At 37.6% G+C, this 13,153-nt stretch overlaps 1 protein-coding gene across 6 annotated transcripts in view; it reads left to right on the top strand.

The window, feature by feature from the left end:
- LOC117413295 (receptor-type tyrosine-protein phosphatase U) overlaps window positions 1-13,153 on the top strand; it is a 197,398-nt gene that overhangs the window by 169,335 nt on the left and 14,910 nt on the right. For 3 of the 6 annotated variants that reach the window (XM_059000195.1, XM_059000194.1, XM_059000192.1), the window contains 6 exons: window positions 970-987; window positions 4,854-4,890; window positions 8,818-8,915; window positions 9,473-9,589; window positions 9,941-10,095; window positions 11,375-11,510. In XM_059000195.1, coding sequence (XP_058856178.1) covers window positions 970-987; window positions 4,854-4,890; window positions 8,818-8,915; window positions 9,473-9,589; window positions 9,941-10,095; window positions 11,375-11,510 — 561 coding nt within the window. The remainder of the gene's footprint in view (window positions 1-969; window positions 988-4,853; window positions 4,891-8,817; window positions 8,916-9,472; window positions 9,590-9,940; window positions 10,096-11,374; window positions 11,511-13,153) is intronic. The other 3 variants (XM_059000198.1, XM_059000197.1, XM_059000193.1) reach the window with 1 other exon arrangement.

Here is a 13,153-nt window from a genome sequence, read left to right as displayed (position 1 = left end):
CCCAACATATTCACTGTCATGCAACCCTATATTATAATTGGTGTTTTGTGATTGTTATTTTAACTTGGCAAAGCGTGCCACTAGGTGATAGGATCAGATTTTGTTGAAGACCCCAGTTACACCCTCCATCCCTATAGAGTACTTCTTTTTACAAGGTCACAATCTACTCCAACGTCTCTCTGTTCTTTCTGATATGTGTTTGTATCCTGTTCTTATTCCAATGCTCTCTGACCTCATTCTACCTCTGTTTCATAAGTTATGTACACAACTGTCTCAAACACTGAGCACCCTTTCACTATGTGCCTCAGTGTGAGTGCTGGTGCCCTTAAACAAGTTTACCATAGCAAAGAATACTAATGCATGGTAAGACACAGGCAAGCATTAAGCACAGCGTAGTATGGTGAAGCATATTAAACATGGTAAACTGTGCTAATCATGGGTAAAGCATGGGAAATGGCTAAATAACTCTGCAAATGTACTGTGGTAAACTTTTATAAGGGTGCTGCTGTCTTCCAGGGCATTTGAAATGTTGATCTCAATGAGTTTTCGTACTGGAGAGAATGGAATTGTCTCTACAGCTGAATCTAGTTGTGCTTTCTTTCTGATTGGTGCATACATTATTAAAACATGTTCACGCAAAAGAATTGGTATGAATGACTTGGGTGTGATTTATATTATTAGTGGACGTAACTATTTTAGATGTGTGACTGTTACATTCAGTGTCATCTCTGACAAAAAAAAAAAACACATTTACACACATGTGAAATACACAAGCGCTTCCCCGAACTCATATAAAAAAGCTAATTTACACTATTCTCATTTGTTGTACTTGATAAGCACATATTCTGCTTTCCAACACCTCTAGCCAGAGATTCGGTTGCTGTCAAACACACTGTTTAACACATTTCAACTTCCTTTATTAATTAGATTCTGTCTCTTTTTCTCTTTACCGAACTGTGGATCTCTTAGATTCGGATAAACAGGGAAGTAAGTACTTCATGACTCTTCTTTCTCTTCTTTTCACCCCACACATGTGAACCTCCTGTAATGTCAAGTCTAAGTCTTATGACTGTCATCCATAATAATAATAAAAAAGTTATTTAAAGTAATTGCAACTAATAATATAACTCCATAAATCACTCCCATCTCAAATGTGCAGTTTTGAAAGAAACACATGTTATAGCAAACATGTATCATAGTTTAATTACATGATATCTGTTATTACTTTAGATTGAGTTTCCATTGCCTTTTTCAGAGGAGATATGTTATACTTCCTGGGTCATTTCACTTCTGTAGTGTCTTCTGGGTCATAACTTGTTACTGGCTAAAAGCATGTCAGTCAATTGTAGAAGCAGCTGATTGATTGGTTATTGACAAAGATGCCATTGAAAGGGTGGGGAGGATTTCATCCTCTGGGTGAACTGACCAAAGAAGTGCAACAGTAACCGAAAGCATGTTTATTTCAAAACTGGACATTTTGAGATGTCAAGTTAGCAGTGGTGTCCAGTCAATATTAATCATTTCAAAGCTTTCATGCATGATTAATCCATCACTGATTTAAAACACTTCTAAATACAGTATAGTAGAAAACAAGATATTTTGTTAAAGAAGTGAACCTGTACGTTTACCCAGAAAAAAATAGTGGTTGAAGAATACAGAACATTAGCAAGGTCTTAAAGGAATAGTTTATGCTGTCAAGCTATTCCAGCAAAATGTAAAGGGGCATGCAATTTCTGTCCCCTCTAACTTTTATTTAGTATATATATTTTTTCCATTTACTCACTCAGTTGTACAGGGTCAGAAATTAGTCACACACACCTAGTGAATTATTTCTTAAAAACTTTTAAGAGTCTTTTCAGAAGCAGGCCCAGTGGTTGAAGTAACGGAAGATTGCTCAATAATGATCCAAGCGGAGACAGAAAAGGAGAATTAAGCAAAACAAGATATTAAACAGGCAGGACATTCAATATTCAGGTTAAGTAGATGGTATATCCCTTTAAGTAGAGTTTGCCCTTCTTTATGTGAAAGGGAAATGAATGTAAGAAACCACTTAGGCACACGTTTGACTTCATATATTACCCTCTGGGTGGCTTATTTCTTTCACAAAAAATGAATAAATGTAGTGTTTTATCATAAATGCATGGCTGCTGTGCTGGGGCTTCCCAATGTGGTCTGTTTTATCTGTGTCATAAAACAGCACTTTGTGAATTATTAATATTTTGAGATTAGCAGTATCCAGGACAAATAGTGAATTTGCTGAGGACATCTTGTGGTTGTTCTTGGACTGTACAGATTAAGTGCTCTAGACCAGTGGTGCACAAAGTGTGCGGGGCACGGAGAGTCAGTAAGGGGGAGGGACTATGACTAAAGGGGGGGCAGTTCTGTAAAACATAAATACATAAATGACAGCTAGTCCAAGTACTTACGTTTATAAATGAGCCGTTGACTATCACTGTAGGACGTAGAACCGGAGAAATGTTTGAAGTGACAGTGAAACTGCAGTGAATAGAGCCGAAATGCTGGCTTCCATGAATAGGGCGCCAATTGTGAAATAAAGCACTAATATTTTAACAGGTGTTTTTTTCCCAGATTTAATGTAAATCGCATATTTTTTCCTAGGTTTAACCAAAAAAAAAGGGCCAGATTTAGCTATATACATAAATATTAACAAACACATTCTTCAAAGTTTTGAAATCTGTAAAAAAAAGAAAAAATGTTTGGCATTGTATGCAGAGGTGACGGGGAAGCAGAGAGATTGGCTCTCGGAGTGTAAGGGCAGCTCTGCAGCATACAGTGCCAAATCAAGCGCTTCAATGGGCGGGTGCTCATTTGCATGGATTTATTTGTTAGAAATGTTAGCTAAATGTTGACCCGCCAAGTGTAAAAAAAATATTTCAATTCGTGGATTTATTTATCTTTATGCGGTGTGGTTATTTCACAATCGCCATGAAACCTTTCCCCGCCCCCCAGGGAGGTCTCATCCCCCAGTTCAAGGACCCCTGCTCCAGACGTTTCACACACTGATAGCAAGGGGCTTTTTACTCAATTGTAGGCCCAGGCTTCAGCAAAACTATGATATGTCTTTTTCAACTCTCTGTATAAACATTCACTGGATGTTGTAACAGTGAGTAATGTGTTTGCTATTGTTCTTCAGTGATTTGATCTGTTGTAAATGCTAAAGTTTTTGGGGGACTGTATATTGACAACCGGGGGGTGTATGGCTGCTACTAGGGGTGCACCGATAATCGGTAGCCTATCGGAATGGCACAGATATAAAGGAAAAAAACACAGCTGGCTATCGGCAGTTTTGGTTATTTTTAGCCGATTAATGTACATCGATATTCATGCTTGAATTTCTTCCAGCACAGAATTTAATGTGTGGTCAGGCGCACTTCTGATACAAGAACACGGACACTCATTTTCCCAGTGCTGTGTAACGTGCCACCAAAATGCAGTAAATACATCTCAAAAGAGCGTGTTTGGATTTGTTTAAAAATATCTCTAGACAACAATAGGATAGCAAGTCGTGTGCAGCAGAACAGACTTGATGCTACATTAAATCCAACGATGAACTGCGAGTAGAATATTAATTTGTTAAGTGGGAATTACCTTTTGTAATTTTTGTTTATCTTGCTTAATCTGTATTGGTTGTGGGTGTTTTTGGCAGCATTTTGATTACTGTGCTGTCTTGTTTAGTAACAAATTCAAGTTTCACTGAATTTTGCAACCAGATATTTTCATGACATCTAGCTGCTACAAATTTCTACAAACATGTATTTGTTTGTTTGTTTGCTTATTGTTGTTATTTTTAAGGCGTGTTTTATTGGAAGCACTGTTTTCATGCTAAAATAAATAGAAGTTGGATCCATTTGTTTTTTTTAGATGAGCAATGAGTTTTGTGTGTTTTAAAGGTCTTCAAAAAAAATTGGATCAACTTGAAGGTCAGATTTCATGGTTAAAGACACTTCAAAGAAATTGGATCAAAGACGATTAGATCCAATTTCTTTAACCGTAGAAATGCACCTTAAGGCCAGTTTTAATTTTTGAAAAATCTGTTATCTAGATAGAAAACATGTCTGACAATAACTAGACTATAAATTGTACACTATCATACAGCGTTCCAAAAATGTAGATTGTGCTACTGTATAAGTAAATCATTTGAAGTAAATCTAATTCAATCCCACACTATACTAGCATGTATTATTAAACCCAGTGACATACTGTAGGATTGAATATGATAATAAATATATATATATATGAAAAAAGAAAAAACTCTGTACCTTATACTAATGCAGTCAATAAATTATTGGTCCCTATGACAGAGGCTTGGTGAGTAACGTCACCAGATCAGGAAATAGACAGGCAAGCAAGTGCTCTGGGGTGAGACGCAAATGCACTCATATTTATTTAAACAAAACAAAATATTTGAACAAACAAAACACTCTTGCACTCTCTCTGTCTCCTTTCTCCAGCTAACCAACCCTCACGAGCAGCTGATCCGCTCTTTCTATATATACGGGACCATCTCCAAATTGGTAATCACTTAATTCATTTGGAGATGGCCACATTATACACGTGTTTAGCTGGATGGGGAATTTTAACCCCATCCATGCTGTAAAACAATAACACAACATAATTTTAAGCAAACACAAAACAGTATATTTAAATAATAATAATACAAAATAAACACAGAGGCAGGGTGCACCCTGTCACAGCCCCTATCAAGTCTGTCCAATTGCTGCCCAGCAGTACAGTAAAATACATTGACATGTGATTGAATGTTGTCAGTAATTGATGGTATAGTCTATTTAAAAAGAATATGGCTGGATAAATCTATTATTTCTCTGTTTCAGGGTTATCACAGATCAAATCACTTCATAGCAACACAAGGTAAGTGACTGCAAATCAGATCACAAGTACTGCAACTAGAAGTAACAGGGCTTCATCAAACTGTGTTAGCTTGAACTGTTTCTAGCAGTCTGTCTTTGTCTATAGTGGTGCTACTCATGATGCAATACCTTAGAACATGACTGATAAATTACATCCAGAATAAATGTTGTACTGAGACTATAGATTTCATGTATAGCAATGTTTTAGATTTTTACATGCTACTCCTTTTTTATGTTTCACCTACCTCTCTTTTTTTGGCACAGTAAGGTTTTGCAAAGATGTAAATATTTGTAGAGGTTATCGCAATAAAGAATGGATACAAAAATGACGAAGTGTAACAAGACCTTTTTATACAGAATTGCTAAGGCGGTGGTGTACTTCCTATTAGGGACTGTGTTTTTTACAGTGGTTTTGTGTTCTACAGTATATGTACATTGCTTTTAGGTTTCTTGATACAAAATGTGCTTTAAAAGTTGAAATCTGATCATGTTGTTGGTAGTTATTGTATAAGCTGATAGGTGGTGGCTACTTAGGTTCAGCAAGTGTAGAAACCTGCTATTGAATTATCTACGTGTAATGACAGTACCTTAACCCTGTTATTTTAGTTGTATTATCATTGAAATATGGAAGCTTATTAGCAGTATCTAGTGACATTTCTATTGCTAACAATAATGCATATGAGTTATGAAGTTAATAGAAATATTTTATAATACTGTTATACTAAGAAATACGGTACTTCAGTGTAATAACATTGAGTCTCTCGGGCTGTAAAAGAAGTTGACAAAGTTAACGCTAGACAATAAGTAAAGCTCAGGTCAGGACCAGTGGACACTGACTCAGGACAGAGCAGGAGGCACTTAACACAGACAGTGATGACAGTATGGAATGGCCAAGCCACAGTGGTGATGCTGAATCTTTGGGATCCTTTAAACCAATTGTATCTACGTAACAAAACAATTCCATCAGTCGTTCCGGTTTCGCACTTCCAATAGCTACATACTGTAGGTCTCAGATGTGCAGTTTTGAAAAGCACATTTATTTCATTTTAAAATAGACATTTGGCAGTACACTAGGTTGAAGAAGGCTCTGTGTTTCCTGGTCTTGCCTTTCCAGGGAGTCTGTTACTGCTTTACTTCCTTGGTCATTTCACCCCCAGCAGTGTCTTTTGGGTCAATGCATGATACCTGCTGAAGGCATGGCAGTCAATAGGGGAAGCAGCTGATTGGTTATTGGAATGAAGCCAGTAAATGGGGTGGGGAGAATGTCACCCTCCAAGGAAGTACAAGACAGTCTAAAAAGCATGGCTTGCAAACAGATTTATTTAAACTAGTGCAGTACCAGGTATCATATTTTAAAATGAAAGTACATGTATGCTAAAACACGCGTTTCTTTCAAAACTGCACTTTTGAGACCTTTTATAATGAATGCATGTGCAAGACGTAGAAAATGTATGGAACTATTTTGTGAGCTACCATTACTTCTAAAACCCTTGGTATCAATCAGTCACCAGGATCTGGACAAGCCTCCTCTCGTTTGTAAATGTTCTTATGACAGATGGCGACATATTCAGCAGCATGCTGTTTCCTGTATACATATTTTAATGTCACTTTCAAAATGTAATATATTTATGTAAAATCATATTCATGTAAAGATAACTGCGTGTGTAGGTGCTTAAATATGCACATATTCATTCCATATTATGCACATGTACACACCTACACATCGTTATATATGTACATAAATATGGATCTACATATAATTTCAACACCCACAGTCAGCACTCCAGATACGGTTTGGGGTCTGGAAGTAACTTACCCACTAAGTCTAACACTGCGAGAATAACATTTATTTTCAGGGGTTAAAATGCAACATTATCTTGAAGTCATGAGTAATCTCGATAAATATTGTACAATCTTTAATGGTATTGGGATAGGCATAAAAAAAGAGCCTTCCATTTGAACTGCAATGTTACTGGGAACTACTGTACAACCACTTATGTGTTCTACAAGGTCCTTTATCGGCTCAGTGCATTTTTTTTTAGGTATCACACTGACTGCAAATTAATTACATTGCTTCTATTTTAACATTAAATTCTTAAACTCAGTAAACATGTTAAAACAAATTGTGGCGGAGTGTCCCGCCCCTATTTATTATTATTTGTATTTGTTTGTGGCGCGGATAAAAGCGCTGCGTCTTTTGTTATTGTTTTTTATATTTATATTTAAAAACCCTGTGAGGATGCATGACTGATCAGCTACTGATTATTTAACTAGCTGACAGTCATGCATCCTTACCAAACACGTGCAGACTGTGGCCGAGGGGTAATAAGATAATTAACAGCCAGTTAACCCCTCGGCCAGAGTATAAGAACCTGCAGCTGTCCGTGCTGCAGGGTTGGGTGTACAGAGAGGAGGTACGGGGAGGTAGAGAGGAGACAGAAATAACAATTGCTAAAACGTTCTGGATTAGCCAGCACGACACTTACTTGTTTGTCTGTTTATTCGTTTGGCCCTCGTGCCCTTTTGTTTCTGTTTTGTTGTTTGTTTAAATCTTTTATGTTTGTTTTGTTTATTAATAAATTCAACTGACCGCCGATGCGTTCAGCTTCACCTGCCCATCCACTGTTTTGGTTTCAGTTACTTCCTGGTCCGTGACGTCACCACACCTCACCACTGCGAGCCATCCTGCCACACAAATATAAAGCAATACAGATAAATAAAATAAGGAAATGCTTTAATAAGTTATAAAACAGTTTGTTTAATATTATAGGCACCTTTTTTAGTGGTTGCCTCTGACGATGGTTCCAGTTGGATTTGTAGCTGGACTGGGGTGTTTACGTTGTTTGTGGAAGTTTTAGGGGAGTTGGGAGGATGTTTACACATACATAAACTACATACATAAAGGAGGCTGTGTGGTCCAGTGGTTAAAGAAAAGGGGTTGTAACCAGGAGGTCCCCGGTTCAAATCCCACCTCAGCCACTGACTCATTGTGTGACCCTGAGCAAGTCCCTTAACCTCCTTGTGCTCCGTCTTTCAGGTGAGACGTAATTGTAAGTGACTCTGCAGCTGATGCATAGTTCACACGCCCTAGTCTCTGTAAGTCGCCTTGGATAAAGGCGTCTGCTAAATAAACAAATAATAATAATAATAATACAGTTTTAAATTTAGTGCGCAGAAACTGCAGGTACACAGCTTGTCTGGAGCGCTGCCTACAGTACTTCCAAACACACATAAGCAAAACCAATACAATATATGATAAAAACAACATTATAGGTTCATAATAAAAAGATTTTAGAAAAAAAGTATTTACAGTAAATCATTTTAATGAAGGTAAAGCATAATGTATTATATTTACCTATAATAAAATGACTAGCAGATCAAATTAAAGCCACACTATAAATTGGCGCAGATGCCAGTCTCCTCTTGAAAGAGGCCCAGGACTTAATGGCACGGGGCTGTTTAGGTTGAGACTGATGAACACTTATGAGCTCTACATTTATTATCCCCCTTAAGGGCAGCAATCCCTGGCGACAGGAGGTACAGTGAAGACATCTTCTAAATGTATGTCAGCAGGTCACATTTTAGATTGTTCCATATAGCTGAAAAACTGCTTATCCATTTGTGATGAGTCTTCGTATTAACATAATTTACCCTAATGTATGGGAAGTATTAGATTCTGGGTATGTACCGGGCTCCGTTTGTCACTCTTATATTTCTGCATATATGTGGAAATACGCTTCAAATGTGACTTGGTATTAGCGTTTTTGGGAGTATCCGCTTGTGTGGATAATGGAGGTGGCTCTTATAAACAGCCATGGGCAACCTCGAAGCTGGTTCACTAAGCTAGATCTCTGTAGATCTTTCCCCGAGTTATTTTGTATGCTGGCTCACAGTTGGTTCATGTTACAACACCCTTTTCCTACACCAGGTCCCAAACAGGAGTCGGTGTATGACTTCTGGAGGATGGTGTGGCAAGAGAACTGCTTCAGCATAGTCATGATCACCAAGCTGGTGGAAGTTGGGAGGGTGAGTACGGTGCGCTGTTATTGCTAGACTGCCTGTTCAAGTGTGAACAGGATGTGTTGATTGATATGCTGAGATCATTCGCTCAATAATCTCTACAGAACAACTGGATCAGTGACCAGAGGATGTTTTCTGTCTACCTCGCTTCAGAAGTAAACCCTTAATAGCAAATTATGTCAGATGAGTCTGCTGCATATTAAAATACAGCTTTGATGTTTCTTTTGTGGACTATAGGATAATGCCATGCTGTTTTATTGTTGCTCCCCTACATGCACAGAAACTACCAATGCGCAAACAAAGGTAAACTAAAGTAAATGGATTGTATAACCATAGTAAAAGTTACAAGGCACATTTTACAAGGGGAAAGCCTTCTGTATCTATAGTAACAGGCACAGAGTATCTGCAGTATGAGTAATTCCAGTGGTTTTCATGAGAACAGTGCTGAGTACCAGATGCAGGGGGACATAAGGATAAACCATGTTAAGATTGGTACTACAAGCTTCGTGCATTTAGATGACAGCCAGCACATGTTTTCATCCTTCTTTTTCTACATCTTCCAGGTGAAATGCTGCAAGTATTGGCCTGATGATACAGAAATATACGGGGACATTAAGATCACACTTCTGAATACAGAGACGTTGTCGGAGTACACAGTTCGTACATTCACCCTGGAGAGGGTACGTTTTTACACCTTTCTTGACAAATTTCTGCCACACAAATTCTGTTCTAATAAAGTTTATGCTAACACAGACTGTACTATTCTGGAAATGCACAATTCTAATATTCAGAATATCTAATATGTTATATAGAGATATGATAGAGATAGAGAGATAGATAATATACATGACAAAAAAGAATACACACTTACTATTAGTTTAGTATGTGCCATTCTTCATGTATTTGCTGTGTTTTGATTGTGGTATACCTTAGTATACTTTTAGAAGCCAATTAGAAAATTGAATCCAATGTGTTATAGCGCCCTTATCAACAAAGTCTTTGATGGGTGATTCTGTTCTGTGTTCTGTCAGAGGGGTTACTCAGCAAAACATGAAGTGCACCAGTTCCATTTCACATCGTGGCCTGAACACGGGGTGCCTTACCATGCCACGGGGCTGCTGGCCTTCATTCGCCGAGTCAAGGCCTCCACGCCGCCTGACGCTGGGCCAGTCGTCGTCCACTGCAGGTAGGACTGTGCTTAACACTCTGTGTCTCCCTCTCTACTGGTTAATGATTGGAACACGAAGAGTATATTGATGTCATTTATATGTATTTATTTGTGTATTTCCCTTGCTTAAGAGTTCTGTTGCTCAATTATTAATGTCATCCTAGTTGCCGGCTCCTTTTGAGTATTTCTTGGTTCAAAGAAATAACATAATGTGGTGTCTGTTGGTCCCACCTGGTCTACAGTGGAATATGAAGTCGGTGGGGCTTGCACAGTTAACAGGTCACAGCAATTCACTATTGGAATAGAACTCTGAACCGCTCAGAATGATTGTAAACATCTTAATAAGCGGTAGGTCAAATAAATAAATACAATGACATACAATAACAATTTAGTTTCCCTTGATAATGGTTAGGATTGTCATAAAGGGGTTGTGTTCCTCCAATACACTGCGGGCACATTAATGGTTTTCTGAAAAGGAATAAACCTTGTTTATGTTTTTACCTTTTAAAACTCAGTTAAAAGTATTATGCTAGCTGGTACACAGCACTGCTGTATGTTATAAATGATATCTACGCAGTCAGCACTTTTTACCTGCACTCTCAAACTTATTATTGTGCCCTTGCAGCATTGATGTTAACTCCAGCCTGACTCAATTAAACTTAAGAAGAGCAATCTGCATGCACATTAAACTAAGGACATCTAGTATATGTATACTAGTCAGACATATACTAGTTTTCATCAAGGAAAGTTGATAAATTCAAAATGAAATGTGATGTTGAGTCCAGAGAAGGCGCTTTTGTGCATGATTTGTAAACAATTAACCGGATGTAAATAACCTGTGCAAGGTAGAGGAAGAACAAAGCGTATCAACTGAAAGCCTTTTCATTTTGTTATACCTTTTTTTCCAAAGGTTACCTGCACCGTGACCATTTCACCCCTGAGTGCTCTATTTCCATATCAGATATACATATCTGAGAATTATGTCAGTAAAAATTCCAAGGCCACCTGTTTATGTGGTGATTTGTAGTCCCATGTGAATCTGGCTTTAAACTAAAATTATCTGTCATTTAAAAAAAATGCTTTCCTTGGTATTTAGTGTTTTACTGTTTTATTGTTGGCTTTGGTTGGTGCCAAGAATTACAGGAAATAGATTTCTGTGTTAACTAAAATAGCCCTGTAGTGCTGTATGTGGCTGGTTCGCCCACATTGCTGAGTGATTCACTGTGCTCTCTCCCGGGTCTATGGGGCTGGTTCACCCACACTGCTGAATGATTGACTGTGCTCTCTCCCGGGTCAGTGTTGGGGCTGGAAGGACAGGTTGCTACATCGTCCTGGACGTCATGCTGGATATGGCCGAGTGTGAGGGAGTGGTGGACATTTACAACTGTGTCAAGACTCTCTGCTCGCGACGCATAAACATGATCCAGACCGAGGTGAGTAGTAACGGAGATTCAGATAGTAAACCTGTAAATAACAATGTATGCAGTACCTCGGCATTGTTGTTTGCTTTAAGTGTTTTTATATAAAACAGCGTTTATATGTTCCAGGATAGGTCTCTCTGAGCTGCAGTTCAAAAATATATTCCTCTTTTAATTACATTTTTAAATTACCTTTTTTTATATGAGTTCATAAAATGACCAGGTGCTTACAATCAAGCCTGTGATAATTTATAATCTGCACTTTTCCCTGCATGGTTCCTTGGACTCGGGTAACTTTTTTAGTTGGAAAATGAAGATTTTTCCGTCGCCCACAATGGATAAATAAGTGTTCAAGAAATTAGATGTTTGATTTGAACAAAATTAAAATAATGTAAATTCAAAGAAAGCGTTTTGAAGAGCATCAGAGAAAAGTCTTACATTATTAATGTTATAATAATAATAATAATAATAATAATAATAATAATAATAATAATAATAATAATAATAATAATTTGAAGTCCACAATCAGTCACGAAAAGCTGTAAAAAGTTTGTATTCTTCTTGTAACAATGCATAGTGTATAGATATTAAGATTTCAATAAAATATTAGTAGAGGCTTTTCTGCACAGAGAGACCAAGGCAGACCCAAGTCACTTCAAAGGGGTACCCAGCTAGTAGAGAACCGCTGGTGTAAGGTATTAATTACTTTTAATGTTAATACCGAGTAATAATATTATTACTGGGTATTGAACCTTGAGCCTGTGCCCAGCTGCTGTACTAGCTGAGTATTAAAACAGCTCTTCCAGGCTCTCCTGGCTTATTTGTTTTTGTGTTGTGTTGTCAATGATGGATGACAGTGTTAAGGAGCAGAGAATGTAGTGTTCTCAAGGTAAGGTTATCTAGTAGTACACACACAGAAATGCACCTTTCACACTGCCTGCATTCACAAGCCAGACACTGGCCTTGAACACACAGTATAACTTAATAGAGAAAGAGGTGTGAACAGCTAAAGAAGTAATTGCTTGTGCACTGATAAAGTGTCCTTGACAGGCAGTTTCCTTCTCTTCAGAGGTTTTACCGTAATAAATCCCAGCAGTTCAAAGTTCACATTTTGCATTAGGCTGGCAATGTGTTCAGCTTTTCTTTGCCGCTCTTCTTAAAAACCTTGTATGTCTGCTTTTTCTTTGAATTTAGACAAGAGCATACATATACAGCAAAACACCGTTTAAGCAAGATTTTCCAAGAGCAGCAACATTTTGTGTTTTTTAAGAAACTTTAAAGTTAATATTTGAAAGAATCTGTAATTCGAACATTGAATCCATGTCATACCTTTTTATTTTATACATTTTCTAACCAGGGGCTTAATTAATCTTCATTTATACAATTTCTATGTTAAAAGAACACCCTGCACTGTTTACAAGAAACACATTACCTTTGGTGTATCCCGTGTTTTCCATACCGCAGCACATTTTTTTCCAACATACTCCCTGTGGCTTTGATATTTTTCATTCACACATCACAGGTAAATAAATTAAGCAACTTTATTTCAACTTTTACTTGAGAACGTTTGCTAGAAAAAAAAAATTGTCTTTTAAACATCACAGGGTACCCATTTCACGCTCCCTCCTGCAACGATGCTGGTGCTCTGATTGAAATGG

Source organism: Acipenser ruthenus, chromosome 25 (genome assembly GCF_902713425.1).
Source record: "Acipenser ruthenus chromosome 25, fAciRut3.2 maternal haplotype, whole genome shotgun sequence".
NCBI classification, from domain to species: domain Eukaryota; kingdom Metazoa; phylum Chordata; class Actinopteri; order Acipenseriformes; family Acipenseridae; genus Acipenser; species Acipenser ruthenus.
This window is presented reverse-complemented; position numbering and strand designations above follow the sequence as displayed.